The sequence below is a fragment of the Scyliorhinus canicula genome, chromosome 1 (genome assembly GCF_902713615.1).
Source record: "Scyliorhinus canicula chromosome 1, sScyCan1.1, whole genome shotgun sequence".
Classification (NCBI taxonomy): domain Eukaryota; kingdom Metazoa; phylum Chordata; class Chondrichthyes; order Carcharhiniformes; family Scyliorhinidae; genus Scyliorhinus; species Scyliorhinus canicula.
This window is the reverse complement of record NC_052146.1, coordinates 195,051,748-195,069,990: the sequence shown is the minus strand read 5'-3', so window position 1 is coordinate 195,069,990 and position 18,243 is coordinate 195,051,748. Positions and strand designations below refer to the sequence as shown.

General features: G+C 45.8%; 1 protein-coding gene across 3 annotated transcripts in view; it reads left to right on the top strand.

Moving 5' to 3' along the window:
* urb2 (URB2 ribosome biogenesis homolog) overlaps nt 1-15,138 on the top strand; it is a 30,879-nt gene extending 15,741 nt beyond the window's left edge. For all 3 annotated transcript variants that reach the window (XM_038805714.1, XM_038805723.1, XM_038805734.1), the window contains exons 5-10: nt 634-794; nt 892-1,002; nt 8,149-8,391; nt 11,338-11,434; nt 13,620-13,759; nt 14,940-15,138. In XM_038805714.1, coding sequence (XP_038661642.1) covers nt 634-794; nt 892-1,002; nt 8,149-8,391; nt 11,338-11,434; nt 13,620-13,759; nt 14,940-15,137 — 950 coding nt within the window. In that variant the 3' untranslated portion in view covers nt 15,138. The remainder of the gene's footprint in view (nt 1-633; nt 795-891; nt 1,003-8,148; nt 8,392-11,337; nt 11,435-13,619; nt 13,760-14,939) is intronic.
* The last annotated feature ends 3,105 nt before the right edge of the window (nt 15,139-18,243 follow it).

The following is an 18,243-nucleotide window of genomic DNA, read 5'->3' as shown; positions in this document are numbered from 1 at the left end:
AAAAGGGTTAGCTATGGGGGTTTAAAAAGGGTTAGCTTTGCATTCCGGGAGGATCCGGGAATAGAGAGGAGTTTTAGCAGTTAAGATGATCTGTTAATCTTTGTGTGGTCCAGCCATGTCTGGTTGTGAATGGTAAACCATTTGTTCACCACATACATTCATGTCTGCATCACTTTGACTTCGCGGGGTGGAGGTGAGGGCTGTACCGGGGGGAAAGGTCAGGGTGAGAGAGATAATGATGGTTTTATTGGTACAAGAGCACTGAACGTAGCGGTGAGGGTGTTGTTGAGATCATCAGTGATTGTAGAAATGTTGTGGAGGGCAGAGGGCCAGAGGCTAGACAGCTTGGATTTTGAAAATGTGACTGTAAGCGGATTGGGGGATAGCTCTTTCCAGGGCCGGACACAGAAGTAGGAGGTTGTGAATGGTAAAGAACGGACGGATGGAGAGGGAGCTGAAGAGGTGATCAGAGATGGAATTCCTGTGATTGATATGCTGGGACTAGCAAGAGCACATGAGATGGCAAGGTCAGAGGGCAGCTGTGAATACCATAGATCATGGCGCATAAGCTTCTTAAACTGATCTTCATTTCACAGTACAAATCTAATCACACTGCTCTCTGTGCTGCCCCAGCTCCATGGCTGACAACGCAGTTAATGCAGCTGCTGGACATTCAGCTCATCGGGCTGCTCCGATGCTTAGCAGAAAGGTGTACCGACCAGCAGTTTTACCTCATTCTGAAGTCCATCACACAGGGCCTTGAAGTCAGTAACCTTTGGAAAGGACGGCACCAGGTGAGTGGACCTCTGGCCTGACGCCCAAACCTCTCACTGAGCTGACTTGTATTCTCGCTGACGCTGTACTTTGGTCTGCTTTGTCCGTTTGATTCAGGATGTTGTGTCGTCTCTGACTCTGACCACCCTCCTCTTGAAATGTTCACTAAGCGGCGATGTCGGAAAGGCTGTTTGGTTTACAGCGCCACAGATCATCACAGCGCTCCTGGTAAGTAATGGCGTTGAGTCCCCCTCTTACACTGTTTTGGGGAGAAATCGAGAGGTGGGTGCATCCAATGTTTGGAGATCGCATGAGTATTGAGGAATGCAGAATTTGAACAAGAAAGAGCTTGCATGTTGGGATGGGGAATGGTGCTTTACTCTCGGTAAAGCACGCTTTGAGGGGCAGTCACCACTTTGCAAGCAAAGCAGCATTCCACAAACGGTAAATTAGATAAATTACCAGACAATTTGTTTTAATAATGTTGGCTGAGGGATGAATATTTGCCAGGTCATCAGGGAGAATTAGGTTTGAAGGGTATGCACTACTGTGGAGGCAAAAGACAGCCATTTTACACACAGCAAGATCTCATTACAAGCAAATCGGATAAGCGACCAAGTCATCTCTTTGGTGATCCCTAGAATGGATAACAGCTGAATCTGCTGATTCCCAAATGATTTTGTCAAAATATTCATCACATCTCACGTCTGCCGTTATTTACCTGCAGGTTGTTCAACACCTAAGGACACAGCTACTGAGGCAAGGCCCCCGCGTCCTGACCATTATAGTCTATGTCCATCACCATAACTTTCAACCCTAATCCTAACCAACAGTATAAGGGCAGCACGGTAGCACAGTGGATAGCACAGTTGCTTCACAGCGCCAGGGTCCCAGGTTCGATTCCTCCTTGGGTCACTGTCTGTGCGGAGTCTGCACGTTCTCCCCGTGTCTGAGTGGGTTTCCTCCAGGTACTCTGGTTTCCTCCCACAGTCCAAAGATGCGCAGGTTGGGTGGATTGGCTATGTTAAATTGCACTTAATGCAAAGGTTAAGTGGGGTTACGGGGATCGGGTGGAGGTGTGGGGATGGAGTGGAGGTGTGGGCTTAGGTAGGGTGCTCTTTCCAAGGGCCTATGCAGACTCGATGGGCCGAATGGCCTCCTTCTGCACAGTAAATTCTATGATTCTATGATACATCCGGCTCCATTATGAAGGAGCTAATCAATACGGCATCAACTGTTTGAGCTGCGATTTAGTTCCTCAGAAGGTCTACTCAATGCCTGGGAATCATAACCCATTTTTTTAAAAAAAGATCAGTGGAAGCATTATCTGTACAATTGTCAGTACAATATTTGTTAGGTGATACAGAACTTGAATATCGCTGAAGAGAGAGCCATGTTGCCGAAGCTTTCCATCCTTACACTCATCTGAACAAATGCCAAATTTCAAATGATCACTCCAATCTATGCTAGATTGTATTCTCGCTGACGCTGTATGGTGGGCGGCACGGTGGAGCAGTGGTTAGCACTGCTGCCTCACGACGCCAGGTCCCAAGTTCGATCCCGACCGTGGGTCATTGTCCGTGTGGAATTTGCACATTCTCCCCGTGTGCATGGGTCTCACCCTCACAACCCAAAAGATGTGCAGGGTAGGTGGATTGACCACGCTAAATTGGCCCTTAATTGGAAAAAGAAATAATTGGATACTCAAAATTTATTTTAAAGAACAATCTATACTACAAGAGGAGAGGGTGCTGATTGGCTGGCAAGTCAACTCTGATTGGCCACGGCATTGCCATGGGGAAAGCAATTATTGCCTCCCCAAGCTCTTGGTTAATTCATTAAGTAATTCGTACAGGCAAAAGGCATTGCGCTTTTTATGAATAAAAAGGTGCGGGACACAATAGTTCTCTGGTGCATTCTCATTGGCAACGCTTCAACCAATGATATTCGACTTGTCAACCAGTTAGCACACTTTCTCATGTGGTGTAAGTATTGCTCCCTTTGAGATTTGGCATTGTTGAGTCTGTCCTGTCGAGATCAGGATGAAAAGCTTCGACAGTATGTCTCTATTTATACTCAATACTTGTTCTTGAGATGTTGGTTGCACTGCTTAGCCAGAAATTCCAGCCCATCCCGAGCTGATCCAGGGAAATGAGGAGTCGACGATATAGTGCGTGACTGGAGTCATGTGGAGACCAGACCGGGTGAGGATGGCCGGTTCACTTCCCTAAAGGACATTAATAAGCCAGCAGGGGTATTGACCCGATCTGGCAACTTCTCAGGATCATTTTCTGGTGTCAGCCACTAATTACCATACTTATTTCACAACTTGCTCTGATGGGATTTAGAACAAAGAACAAAAAAAAGTACAGCACAGGAACGGGCCCTTTGGCCCTCCAAGCCTGCGCAGATCATGCTGCCCGTCTAAGCTAAAACCTTTTACACTTTTGGGGCCCCCATCCCTCTATCCCCATGCTATTTATGTATTTGTAAAGATAACTCTTAAACATCACTATCACATCAGCTTCCACCACCTCCTCCGGCAGTGGGTTCCAGGCACCCACTACCCTCTGTGTATAAAACTTCCCTCTCACATCTCCTCTAAACATTTGCCCCTCGCACCTTAAACCTATGCCCCTCTTCCACCCTGAGAAAGAGCTTCTGACTATCCACTCTGTCCATACCCCTCTTAATTTTGTAGACTCCTATCAGGTCGCCCCTCAACCTCCGTCATTCCAGTGAGAACAAACCAAATTTATCCAACCTCTCCTAATTGCTAATGCCTTTCATACCAGGCAACATCCTGATAAACCTGTATCCTCTCCAAAGCCTCTACATCCTTCTGGTAGTGTGGCGACCGGAATTGAATACTATATTCCAAGTGTGGCCTAACTGGTTCGGTATAGCTGCAGCATGTCCTGCCAATTTTTCTACTCAATGCCCCTCCCGATGAAGGCAAGCAAGCCATATGCCTTCTTGGCTACCTTCTTCACCTGTGTTGCCACTTTCAGTGACCTGTGGACCTGTACACCCAGATCCCTCTGCCTGTCAATTCTCTTAAGGGTTCTGCCAATTACTGTACATTAGACCTTCGAAAATGCATTACCTTACATTTGTCCGGATTAAACTCCATCTGCCCTCTCTTCGCCCAAGTCTCTAACCGATCCATATCCTGCTGTATCCTCTGACAGTCCTCATCGCTATCCGCAATTCCACCAACCTTTGTGTCATCGGTAAACTTTACCAGTCAGACCATTTACATTTTCCTCCAAAACATTTATATTTTCTACAAACAGCAAAGGTCCCTGCATTGCGGAACACCACTAGTCACAGCCCTCCAATTAGAAAACCACCCTTCCACTGCTACGCTCTGTCTTCCGTGACCGAGCAGTTCTGTATCCATGTTGCCAGCTCACCTCTGATCCCATGTGACTTCACCTGATGTACCAGTCTGCCATGAAGGACCTTGTCAAAGGCCTTACTGATGTCCACGTAGACAACATCTACTGCCCTACCTTCATCAATCAGCTTCGTCAGTTGCGCAAAAAACTCAATCACATTCTTGAGACACGCCCTCCCCTTCACAAAACCATGCTGCCTCTCGCTAATATGTCCACTTGCTTCCAAATGGGAGTACATCCTGTCCCAAAGAATGCTTTCCAATAATTTCCCTACAACTGACATTAGGCTCACCGACCTGTAATTTCCTGAATTATCCTTCTTTTTTTTTTAAAAATAATTTTTATTGAAGAAATTTTTCAAAATACAAACATTTTAACCCCCCCTACATTTACATTTAAATTATAGCAAAACAAAGTCAAACCCCCCTACTTAACAAAAAAAAAAAGTCCCCCCCACCCCCTAATCGCGCGTCCCCCCCGCCCGCCCCCCCCCCCCCCCCCCCCCCCCCCGCCGGCGAACCGACAGTCAGACCAACTTATCATTTCTGGCAGTGTCCTCGGGCAGGCCTTGCCCGTGCCACCACCGCTACCGTACTTCCTTCGTTGTTGTCCTCCCTCCCGCCCTCCCCTCCCCTCCCGGGTTGCTGCTGACACGGCCTCAGTTTCTATCTCTGATCTAAGAGGTCCAGGAAGGGTTGCCATCGCCTGAAAAACCCCTGCACCGACCCTCTCAGGGCGAATTTGATCCTTTCCAATTGGATGAAGTTTGCCATGTCGTTTAACCAGGTGTTAACACTCGGAGGCCTTTCGTCCCTCCACTGAATCAAGATCCTCCTCCGAGCCACCAAGGATGCAAAGGCTAATATTCCAGCCTCCCTCGCCTCCTGTACCCCCGGTTCCACCCCAACCCCGAAGATCGCAAGTCCCCATCCTGGCTTGACCCTGGACCCCACCACTCTCGACACCGTCCCTGCCACCCCCTTCCAGAACTCCTCCAGTGCCGGACATGCCCAAAACATATGTGCATGATTCGCAGGGCTTCCCGAACATCTAATACACCTGTCTTCACCCCCGAAAAACCGACTCATCCTTGTCCCCGTCATGTGGGCTCTATGCAGTACCTTAAATTGAATGAGACTTAGTCTCGCACATGACGACGACGAGTTGACCCTCTCCAGGGCGTCTGCCCATGTCCCGTCCTCTATCTGTTCCCCCAGCTCTAACTCCCACTTATCTTTCAGCTCCACTACTGGTACCTCCTCCACCTCCTGCATAATCTTATAGATGTCCGAGATCTTCCCCTCCCCGACCCAGACCCCTGATAGCACCCTATCACTCACCCCCCTGTCGGGAAGCGCGGGGAACCCCTCTACCTGTCGTCTGGCAAATGCCTTCACTTGGAGGTACCTGAACGTGTTCCCCGGGTGGAGCCCAAATTTCTCCTCCAGCTCTCCCAAGCTCGCAAACCTCCCCTCTATAAACAAGTCCCTCAGTTGTCTGAATTATCCTTCTTAAACAAAGGAATAACATTAGCTATTCTCCAGTCCACTGGGACCTTACCTGTAGCCTGTGAGGATACACCGATTTCTGTCAAAGTCCCAATAATTTCCTCCCTTGCCTCCCTCAGTATTCTGGGGTAGATCTCATCAGGCCCTGGGAACTTATCTACCTTAATGTTTTTCAAAATGCTCAACACCTCCTCCTTTTTGATGTGATCCAGAATATCTACACTCTCTACCCTATACTCCTCTTCCACCAAGTCCTTCTCTTGATGAATATCGATGCAAGGTACTCATTTAGTACATCGCCCATTTCCTCTGGCTCCATGCATAGATTCCCTCACCTGTCCTTGAGTAGGCCAACCCTTTCCCTGGATACCCTCTTGCTCTTTATATACGTATAAAAAGCTTTGAGATTTTCCTCAATCCTGTTTGTCAATGACTTTTCGTGACCCCTGTTAGTCCTGACTCCTTTTTAAGTTCCTTCCTACTTTACTCATGGGCTTCCTCTGTTCCCAACCTTCTAACCCTTACAAATGCTTCCTTTTCCTTTTTGACTCGGCTCATATTAGCCCTCGTTATCCAAGGTTCACAAAACTTGCAAAATTTATCTTTCTTCCTCATGATCCTGAATTCCTATCAACTGCCATTTGAAAGCCTCCTACATGCCAGATGTTAATTTACCCTCAAACACCCACCCCCATCTATATTGTTCAATTCCTGCCTAATATTGTTAGAATTAGCCTTCCCCCAATTTAGCACCTTCACCCGAGGACTACTCTTATCATTATCCAACATTACCTTAATACTTACTGAATTATGGTCACTGTTCCCAAAATGCTCCCCTGCTGAAACTTGGACCATCTGGCCGGTCTCATTCCCCAATATCAGGTCCAGTATGGCCCCTTCCCTAGCTTGACTATTTACATGTTGTTTCAATAAGTCCTCCTGGATGCTCCTTACAAACTCTGCCCCATCCAAGCACCTAGCACTGAGTGAGTCCTATCAATATAAGGGAAGTTAAAATCACCCACCACAACAGCGCTGTTGCTTTTACCTCTTTCCAAGATCTGCCGACATATCTGTTTGTCTATCTCCCCTGGCTGTTGGGAGGTCTGTAGTAAACACCCATCATTGTGATTGCACCCTTCCTATTCCTGAGCTCTACCCATATTGCCTCGCTGCATGAACCCTCTGAGGTGTCCTCCCACAGTACAGCTGTGATATTCTCCTTAACCAGTAGTGCAACTCCCCCATCTGTTTGACATCCCCCTCTATCCTGACTAAAACATATAAATCGTGGAACATTTAGCTGCCAATCCTAACCCTTCCTCTTTTTTTTAAAATATAATTTTTATTGGAATTTTTTACAGAAAATATAAAACATAACGACAAACAATGAAATGCAACAAAATAACCCATAATACAGTAGCTGTACCACCCCCAGACCGTATCGACGCATGTATCCCATCCCCCACCCCCCCAACCCCAATGAACAACAAAAGAACTTAAAAATAAATTTAAATTAAATAAACAAACATAGTCATCGTCCGCCCTCCACCTTTTCCCACCCCCTTCCCCCACTCCCCCCCCGGGTTGCTGCTGCTACTGTCCCAGTACCCTATCGTTGAGCCAGAAAGTCGAGAAAAGATTGCCACCGCCTAAAGAACCCTTGTACCGACCCTCTCAGGGCGAATTTGACCTTCTCTAGCTTAATGAAACCCGCCATGTCATTGATCCAGGTCTCCACGTTTGGGGGCCTCGCATCCTTCCATTGTAGCTCTCTCCTAACCCTTCCTCAATCAAGTCTTTGAAATGGCAACAACATTTGAACCCATCGGATCTCTGGGTTGTAAGTCCAATAACAGAACAACTCAGTCCACTATATTTTATCAGAATCTAATATGTTTTCTTATGAGGAAGAAAACAAGGCCTTCCATTTATATAGCACTTTTCACAGCCACTGGATGCCTGAAAAGCTCTTTACCCGCAATGAAGTACTTTTGAAGTGTGGTCACTGTTGTAATGTAGGAAACACAGCGGTCAATTTGTGCACAGCAACATCCCACAATCAGCAATGTAATAATGGCGAGATAATCTCTTTTTTTTTGGTGCTGTTGATTGAGGGATAAATGTTGGCCAGGACACCATTGATAACTCCCCTGCTCTTCCTTGAAATACTGCTGTGGGATCTTTTACATCCACCTGAACAGAAGCCTCAGCTTACCATTTCATCCAAAAGACAGCACCTCCGACATGCAGCCCTCTCTCATTGCTGCACTGGAGTGACAGCCTTGATTTTTGTACTCAAGGCCTGCAGTGGGAATCAAACCTGCAACCTTGCGATTTAGACAGAGTGCTACCAACTGAGCCACAGCTGACACTTGAAATATTCAGTAGAATGATAGAACTTACAGTGCAGCCCATTGGTAGATAGCTCACCGTCATCACATTTTAATCTCTTGGCTTTTCAGGTCTTGTGCAAGGAAGCAGTGCTGGATCAGCCCTGGGGCTATAAGGTCACTTTGCTCAGTTTGGAGACCTTGGCAGTTCTCATCCAGCAGGGAGAAGGCATACTGTCAAACGCATATCATGTGACACTTGCATTTGATGCTTTGTTATGTGTTCCACTTGACCACCTTAAGCTGGCTGAATATGGAACTATTTTCCGAGCTATCCAGGAGGTGCTGTTTTCTATTTTGCAGTCTCAGCCTAAGGTAAGCGCTGCTACTGGGTATAATAAGGGTTCTCTCCTTAATGCTGCAGCTAAATTAGTCTGTTGAACCCTGACATTGGTGAGGGGAGGAGGGTAGGGCACGCTGCAGGACAGGACTACCTTCAGCCTCCCAGACTCTGCCGGTAAGATCTTGCCCATTCCAGCCTTTCCTTGCACTGTGTTTGATGAGGCACTCGGGAGCACAGCCTGGATGTGCCACTGTGAGCTGGATTTAACATATCTCTGTCAGTGGGTTTGAAGACAAAGGAGTCTCGTTAAATCTAGCACGTGGTTTCCCTACCGCCGACGTACCTGCCCCTGGCCCCTACTGCAGTTTTCCAGCAGCCGGGGTGGTGTTGGATGCCATCCATCAATGGACCAGTTGAGACCGTTAAGTGCAAAATTAATGCCCACCTAAGGGCCTTGCCCCCGCCGCCGGCATTTAACCAGCTTCCCTGTGCAGACTGATGGTGGGCGGAGGATATGCTCCCTCCTTAGATGGAGGGGCATTCCCAATGGTGTAGACTCCCCCAGGCTGCCCTCCCCATGTCCACACAAATCCCAATAATCAATCCCTGCACTGATCTCCAAGCACTCACAAAGTTCCAATACACCCTTGTCACATGAGTGCAGTACTGTCAGTGGCCACCGCTGTCCCATAGGCTCTACTAATACACGGGAGTGCGGCCAGCCTCTGATTGGTCAGCAGCTCTCTGAGGCAGGACCTCCTATTCCTGAGCTGTGGAATCCCTCCTCAAGTCTATTAATCGCAGTTGGCTGTTAAATTACTGTGGGCCAGCAATTCCTCTCCTGGGCAGACTCACCTGTGCATCTTTTTCTCCAGAGAGTGAGGACCACGGTGCTGCCTATAAATTCAGCCCAGTGTGTCCAATGTCCATCTCCCTCACCCTGCCACTGACGTTCCCTGAATCCGAGAACATGGCCTGTGGGTTTTATAGCCGTGAAGGGACATTTCCTTTCCCTGATGCACAGATTAGATGCGATGGGTGATTTCAGAGAATTTTCCTATTGCACTCAGATTTCCAACAGCTTCTTCCCTGCTGCCATCAGATTTTTGAATGGACCTACCTCGTATTAAGTTGATCTTTTCTCTACACCTTGCTATAACTGTAACATTATATTCTGCAGTCTCTCCTTCCTTCCCTATGTACGGTATGCATTGTTTGTACAGCATGCAAGAAACAATACTTTTCACTGTATACTGATACATGTGACAATAATAAATCAAATCAAAAATCAAAGATCTCGAGTGTATTCACAAAATAAACTCGGTGACTTTTAAAAAAGTTGGATCGTTAACAACCATATTTGCCATTATCATGGAATCATACAGTACAGAAGTCGTTCAGCCCATCAAACCTGCACTGGCAAAAACCTACTCTAAATCTACACTAATTCCACTTCCCAGCAATTGGTCCATAGGTTTGATTGGTATGACATTTCAGTGCTTATTCAAGTAGAAACCTGTTATGGTGCGGCACAGTAGCACAGTGGTTAGCACTGGTGCCCCACAGCACCAGGGACCTGGGTTCACTTCCAGCCTTGGGTCACTGTGGAAGTTTGCATGTTCTCCCTGTGTCTGCGTGGGTTTCCTTCGGGTGCTCTGGTTTTCTCCCAGTCCAAAGATGTGCAGGTTAGGTGGATTGACCATGCTAAATTGATCGGTAGGTTAGGTGGGGTTGATGGGATAGGGTGGGGGAGTGGGCATATGTAGGGTGCTGTTTCAGAGGGTTGGTGCAGACTCGATTGGCCGAATACCCTTTTTCTGCACTGTTAGGGATTCTCTTCTATTCTGTTCTGTAAGTATTTTTAAAAGATTGAGATTTCATGCCTCAACAACCCTCCCATGTAGTGCATTTCAGATCCCCACCACCCTCGGGGTGAAAGTTTTTTTCCCTCAAATCCCCTCTAAACCGCTTGCCTTTCACCTAAAAATTATGCCCCCTCGTTACTGACCCTTCAACTAAGGGGAACAGCTGCTTTCTATTCACCCTGTCCATGCCCCTTGTAATCTTATACACCTCAATCAGGTCCCCTCTCCGCTTTCTCTGCTTCAAAGAAAACAACCTGAGCATATCCAGCCTCTCTTCATAGCTCAAATATTCCATCCCAGGCAACATCCTGATGAATCTCTGCACTCTCTCTAGTGCAATCACATCCTTCCTATAGTGTAGTGACCAGACTGAACAAAGTACTCCAGCTGTGGCATAACCAAAGTCCTGTGCAGCTCCAACATAAGCTCCCTGCCCTATAAACTCTGCCATGACTCATAAAGGCAAGTGTTCCATGTGCTTTCTTAACTACCCTATTAACCTGTTCTGCCCCCTTCAGGGATCTTTCTTGTACATAGACCCTGTATTATAAAGCTGCTTTATTTGCTGACTAAATGACTTTCATGTGGAACAAAAGTGGAGTTTATTTGCAAGGGGGCGTTTGCACATTCTTCCAGTGTCTGCATGAGTTTCCTCCAGGTACTCTGGTTTTCTCCCACAGTCGAAAGATGTGCAGGATAGGTGGGTTGGTCATGATCAATGGGTGAGGGCAGGGAAGTGGGCCTAGGTAAAGTACTCTTTCGGAGGTTGATCCAGACCTGATGGGCTGAATGGCCTCATTCTATCATTCTACACTGTAGGGATTTTATGGATATAGGAGGGGCTGAGTGCAGATTTCTATGGCCTGTGAGTATGCTCAGCTGCTGTTGGCCAGGTTCACCGACTGGCTGTCCGTATCTGGGATCTTACTACTGCCTAATCTGGGAGTGATGTGACTTGTCTATGGAAAGAGAGCCTGGCTCAATATTAACTTAATATTAACATTTTTGAAAATGGGAACCTTTTTGGATGCCCTGAAACTCCAGCTTTAGTTATTTCTTGTTGCACTGATTGAATTATTGTCGCTGATCAGGATCTTTTACTTTGGTACACAGGTTTTGCTCAATGCAGCACCCTCCTTCCTCAAGTGCTTCAATCGCCTGGTGCTTTCTGTTATGCATAAAGGTCATCAAAAATGTGTTGGAGAGAAAGGTAGGTGCAGAAAAAGTTTGTCCTGAATTATTCCACCTATTGATGAAGTCACTGGCTCTGGAGTGTCAGCCTTGTGTCACAGAATGTTGGTGTTGCAGGTGAGGCCAGCATTTGTTGCCCTAATTGCCCTGGAAAGCAATGGCTTGCTAGGCCATTTCAGAGGGCAGGTAAGAGTCAAACCAAACTGTTTGGGTTGGAATTACAAATAGGCCAGACCAGATAAGGATGGCAGATTTGTGAACCAGATGGTTTTTTTTTAGGACAACCGATGAAATTTTCATTGCCTAAGTTTATATTCCCATGTCGTTAATTGAATTTAAAATTTAGGGAGAGGCACGGTAGCACAAGTGGATAGCACTGTGGCTTCACAGCGCCAGGGTCCCAGGTTCGATTCCCCGCTGGGTCACTGTTTGTGCGGAGTTTGCACGCTCTCCCCGTGTCTGTGTGGGATTCCTCCGGGTGCTCCGGTTTCCTCCCACAGTCCAAAAGACGTGCAGGTTAGGTGGATAGGCCATGATAAATTGCCCTTAGTGACCATAAAGGTTAGATGGGGTTATTGGGTTACGGGGATAGGGTGGAAGTGAGGGCTTAAGTGGGTTGGTGCAGACTCGATGGGCCGAATGGCCTCCTTCTGAACTGTATGTTCTATGTTCTAAAACATTAGCCTGGGCCTCTGGATTACTGGTCCAGTGACATTACCACGAGGCCATCCTGTATATGCCTCGGAGTGGGGCTGGAATCTATAATCTTCTGAGCAACGGCACATATTCGTTCATTGAGCCTCAATACTGTTTCCACGCTTTTAAACATGCAGTTTTGAAGTGTGATCTAAAGCAATTTCCATTTATACAGAAAGGTAAAATGTTGCTGGAAAATTTGAAATAAAAGCATAAAATGCTGAAAAAGTTGGTATCAATGAGGAGAGATACAGTTAACATTTCAGGTTGATGACCCTCAGTCAGCATTTTGGCCTGACTTATTGAGTACTTCCAGTATTTTCTGTTTTAACTGCATTTATATATTGCCTTTAACATAATTGTCTCAAGGTGTTTCGCAAGAGCATAATCAGAGATTGTTTAACACTGAGTCGCTTGGATAGGTATCAGTACAGCAGGTTTGGTTTTGAGAAGCATCTCAAAAGGAGGATAGGAAGACAGAGGTTTAGGAAAAAATTCCAGAGTTCAGGGCCGAGACAGCTGAAGATATTTTTCGAGAAGTTAAAACTGGCAGTGCACCAGAGGCCAGAATTGGAGGGACGCAAATATCTGCGACTTGTATGAGTGGAGAGAGTAATAAAAGGAGGGACGAGATCATGTTTTCACACAAGCAAATATTCAACAAGAATTTCAACCTCAAACACTGCAGTCAGATGCTGTTTAAACCACCGAGGGAGAATTCAGAATGTCCACATATTTCGGGAGTTGTGGGAGGAAACCGGAGGACCCGGAGGAAACCCACACAGCCAAAGGGAGAACGTGCAGTCTCTGCACAGTCAGTGACCCAGGCAGGGAATCGAACCCGTGTTCCTGGTGCTGTGAAGCAACGGTGCTAACCACTGTGCTACCGTGCCCCCAGTCTCGTGATGCGGTGAGTTTCTGACGGTGGCATTTCACCCCTGTGATTTGGCTGTGAAACCAGCTGCTACCTTTTTGGTTGGAAAAATTAGTTTAAGGTGTTCAACTCAGTTTGGATTGTGGGTTCCCAAACCACAAAAGTTGCAGAGCTGCAATGTCAGTGGCTGTTCTGAGGCTGGAGTAGAAGGAGCTTTATCGAAAGAAGAGTGAGTGCCCACATTAGGAAGATGTGGAGATGCCAGCGTTGGACTGGGGTGAGCACAGTAAGAAGTCTTACAACACCAGGTTAAAGTCCAACAGGTTTGTTTCAAACACTAGCTTTCGGAGCACCGCTCCTTCCTCGGGTGAGTCACATTAGGAGTTATCCCTCACCATTACCATCCACCAGGTGAACACAAGAGGTTATCAAAAACAATTTCTATATAGTCATGAGGGCCAGTTTTTGGGTTGGTGTGTCAATATATTACATGAGGGTGAATCGACACGAGGGTGAGTCAGTACTGTTATAATGTAACAGCAAAATATCAAAACAAGGCATTCATTTATGATCCAGTAACGCTTCCCCTTTGGCTGGAGACCTGAAATCTCTAATTATTGTAATTTTATTACAGGTACAACAGCAGTCAGTGAAGTTGTCTTGGAATGTGCACGTCTGGTGGAAAGAATGTACACTCACATTGCATCAAAAGCAGAGGAATTTGCAATGTTTTCTGCCTTTGCAGTGGCAGAGTACATCAATGAGCTACAAAAGGTAATCATCATCAACAACTAATTCTACCTTCTAATTGCAGGAGTTTACTAGCAATGGATGATTCAGCCAAGGCTCAATTGTAGGACATGTTTCACGGCAGGGTGTCCCTGGAGGATTATGCGGTGTCCACAGGCACCATCGAGGCCTTGGGAACTGGGGTGCCTTATTGACCCTCTTAATCACACTTTAATTTGATGCTTTAAGTTTCATTTGTCATTCGTTTTTTTTTGTTCTTTGAGGCAGTATCCCTTCAAGGGGCTACCCCTTTAATTTGTCCCTCAGTTTATTTGATTTAGTTCAATTGGTTATCTATTTTACCTTAAAATAGTAGAACACTTGCTTGAGTCAAAGGTTTAGGGTTAGATCTCCACTCATAAGACTTGAGCAGAAACTGTATTTGCTGGACTCACTGTTACAATATGGCTGCCAATTAGACCAAAACACAATCCCACGAACAGCAATGTTGCCTATTTCCATGTGTTGGTGGAGGAATAAATATTGACCAAGACACTGGGAATAACTCCCTCCCCATTCTTCAATTTAGAGCCTTGGTATAGTTCACATCCACCTAAAAGAGCCGACATCTTAACGCCTCATCTGAAAGACAGCATCACTGCAAATGCATTTGGACTCTGTGGTCCTCTCGTGTAGGACTTGGAAGCCACAGTCTTCTAACTCAGAGTTGAGGGGTGCCATCAGCTGAGCTGACACCACATCGCACCCTGTCATGTTGTGCCACAGAGTGCCAGGAACCTGGTTTATGCCTATGATTCCCGGCCTGTTGAGTTCTCAAATGTCCTCCTAATCCACTTGACGCAAATCACACTTCAACAAAGGCGGCAAACTAAAGAGACTGCTGTTGTCTGCCTGTTCTCCTGCTATAAGCAGTTAGTTTGAATCCTTGCAACCCTAGTTCCAGCATATTGGAGAGTCACAAGTAGCCGAGCACTGCAGAACATCGGAGATGAATGCAGATTGCTGTTAGGCCAAACAGCCTCACACTCTGAGCACCTCCCAAAATGGAGTTCAGAATGCTGTAGTTACCTGCAAAATAGCAGCTGCACCGTATCCAAAGGCTTCTCTTATTCCTGAAATACTGTTGTGCTCCACAATGAAAGGTTCTGTCATACGTTTATTTTAACATGAGGGGCTCCTATCAGTCTGTGTTCTTTATTTTCAGGTTACCCTCAATGCAGACGTGAAAAGACACTTGACAGGAGGAATTTATCACCTCATGGATCTGATCTCTGAGCGCGATCTCCGCTTCCTCAATGCATCATTACAGACTGGTGTGAGGGAGGTGTTTAAAGAGTTGTACAATGATTATGTGCACTACCACAAGAGTAAAAGACAAGGCGAGGAGAAGTACACAGCCTAAACTGGATGGAACTTTTGTTTTCTTTTGGCTCTGCAAATTTTCATCTCTTCCTCTCAACGCTGGCCTCTCCCGATGGTGTGTTGCCTTGGTGACCCATTGCCCACGTGACAGGATAATTCATGGTTAGATCCTTGTAAGTTGGTGGGAATGACCACTGTCTTCAACCATGTGGTTCCCAACAGGCAAGCTGGAAAGTAAAATCTTGCTAATTTCTGCAACCCCCTCCCACCCCTCTGTCTGTAAGAGAGGCACTGTCACTGCTTTTAGCTGCCCAGCTGAAATCAGCTTAGAAAACATGCCCTCAGAACATTCCCAGTCAGTGCTGTTCAGTCGAGCGACTTTTAAAAAGATCTGAAAATAGCTGGGACTTAAAATGGAGACTCCTCTCTCATTACTACATAACATGAAACAGTGTGTGGAATCAAATATCCAATTAAATATATGGGGCAACGTGACCCTAGTATAATTTTGGTTGTGAGCCATGGATGAATACAGTACTTGATGCAGACTGAAGATTATGTTAAGTCATTCTCTCATTGTTTGTTTAGCTTTTTCAAAGAAATAGCTGAGCATCAAAGCCATTCAGAGTGGTGAATATATTCTGTTCTGGTAAAGTCCAGGTTCTGCAGGCAAGTTAAGATTCGTGTATACTCAGTCTGACAGACTACAGACAAGAAACCAAAAATCAGCCTGCTGGTAAACTGATTAAGAGGCAGCTTGTTCATATGGGCACATTAGCTCCTTATTGACCAGGGGGCAGCACGGTGGTGCAGTGGTTAGCACTGTTGCCTACAGTGCTGAAGACCCAGTTTGATCCCTGCCCTGGATCACTGTGTCTGTGTGGAGTTTGCATATTTTAAAAATAAATTTAGAGTACCCAATTATTTTTTTCCCCCCCAATTAAGGGGCAATTTAGCGTGGCCAATCCACCCAACTGCCCATCTTTGGGTTGTGGGGCTGAAACCCACGCAGATGCAGGGAGAATGTGCAAACTCCACACAGTGACCCAGGGCCAGGATTCAAACCTGGGTCCTCAGCGCTGTAGGCAGCAATGCTAACCACTGTGCCACCTTCTGCCCCCTCCCCCTGTCTGTTTGGGTTTCACCCCCACAACCCAAAGATGTGCAGGTTAGGTGGATTGGCCACACTAAATTCCCCCTTAAGCTTTTAAAAAAGCTCCTCCTGGTCCGATTAGAATTAACTTCCATCAGTATTGTATTGGTTAGTATTGTCATGTCTTTTTATATATGAGCTTTTGTAAATAAATCTGGAATAATTTAGCTTTGTGGTGGTCTCAGGAGGGTGATTTTTTCACTAGGACTACGCAATTATCCAGGGTTAGTGTGGTCCCATTTAACTCTGATCAAGTGTGGCAAAGAATGTGGTTTTCAGCTGCAGTCAAATCTATTCAAGGGAAAGGTCATCAGGGAAACTGCTTAAAACAAACAATCACTTAGGAATTGTGTGCATGAGACTTTTTTAGAAAGTAGTGTCCAGCTTTAGTCTGCAAGATTAGAAAATACTCTATAGATTCACCTTAATATTCTTGGTCTAACAGATCTATTGATTTTAGTTTTGAAATTTTCAATTGACTTCAACTTTGAGAAATGTGACATTTCCATAACCTTTTGTATGAAGATACGGTTCCTGATCTTACCTTTGAACAGACTAGCTGTCATTTTAAGGCTATGCTTTGTTAAGACTGTGCTCTGTTGTACTGAACACAGGAAATAGTTTTCATCTGGTACCTGATCAACACTTTTAATCATTTTTAAATACCTCAATTAAAGGGTCCAGAGGAGGTTTACAAGAATGATCCCTGGAATGAAGAGCTTGTCGTATGAGGAACTGTTGAGGACTCTGGGTCTGTACCCGTTGGAATTTAGAAGGATGAGGGGTATCTAATTGAAACTTACAGGATACTGTGAGGCCTGGATAGAGTGGATGTGGAGAGGGTGTTTGCACTTGTCGGAAAAATTAGAACCAGAGGGCACAGGGCACAATCTCAAACTAATGGGACAATCCTTTAAAACTGAAATGAGGAGGAATTTCTTCAACCAGAGGGTGGTGAATCTGTGGAACTCTGTCGCAGAAGGCTGTGGAGGCCAAATCATGGGGTGTCTTTAAGACAGAGATAGATAGGTTCTTGATTAATATGGGGATCACGGGTTATGGAGAGAAGGTAGGAGAATGGGGATGAGAAAAAAATATCAGCCATGATTGAATAGTGGAGCAGACTCAATGGGCCGAGTGGCCCAGTTCTGCTCCTATGTCTTGTGGTCTAAATCAGCTGATAATCTGCCAGAGGGGGAGTACAACTTTAGTCAATGCAACCTACTCTAATGATTTAAACCTTTTAGTTACTTTCTTCAAAATTTTTCCGCAGCTTTCTCACTCTTTCTCTCTCTCTGGCCATGATCTGTGGATCCTGGTATAATTTCCATGATCAATATCTCCTTTCAATCTCTTTCCTTCAGACATCTCTCTATCTGTGTGCATCTCTCATTTAATTTTACTCATGTAGCCAACTTCATAGCCCCAGGTACCAGCAAGATTGCAGTCAAGGTATTGCCAGATGGGTTGGGGACTGGTCTGATGACAGATGTCGGCTGGAAAGAAACCAGGGCCTTTGGGGTGAAGCCAGAGCAGGTTGCAAATATCGATGGAGTAGTCAACCTGGTTTTGTGAATGCATTCGAGAGACAGGACGAGGCTGAACCTAGGCCGAGCACAAGACTCTGGGAGGGTTAAGACCTGCCAGCACTTTGCCAATCATAGAATCCCTACAGTGCATTAAGTGGCCATTCAGCAATCCAAGTCTGCAGTGACTTCCCTGGATACAGACAATTTTAATTTTGAACCAATTTGGGTGCTTCGTTTCAGAGATAGTCTGCAAACCAACAAATCAAATGCTCTGTCTCACTTTTCCCTACACCATACACAAACGTTTAAATACACTTACAGACCTAACCTTACAGAACAGAAAGGAAACTGGATGGCCAGGTTGGAGTTGTGCGGAGACTGATGTGTTTATCCTGCTTGGAGAAATGTTTAAGTAAAATTAGAAGCTACATATAAAGTATGTGTTGTAAGTAATGAAAATAATC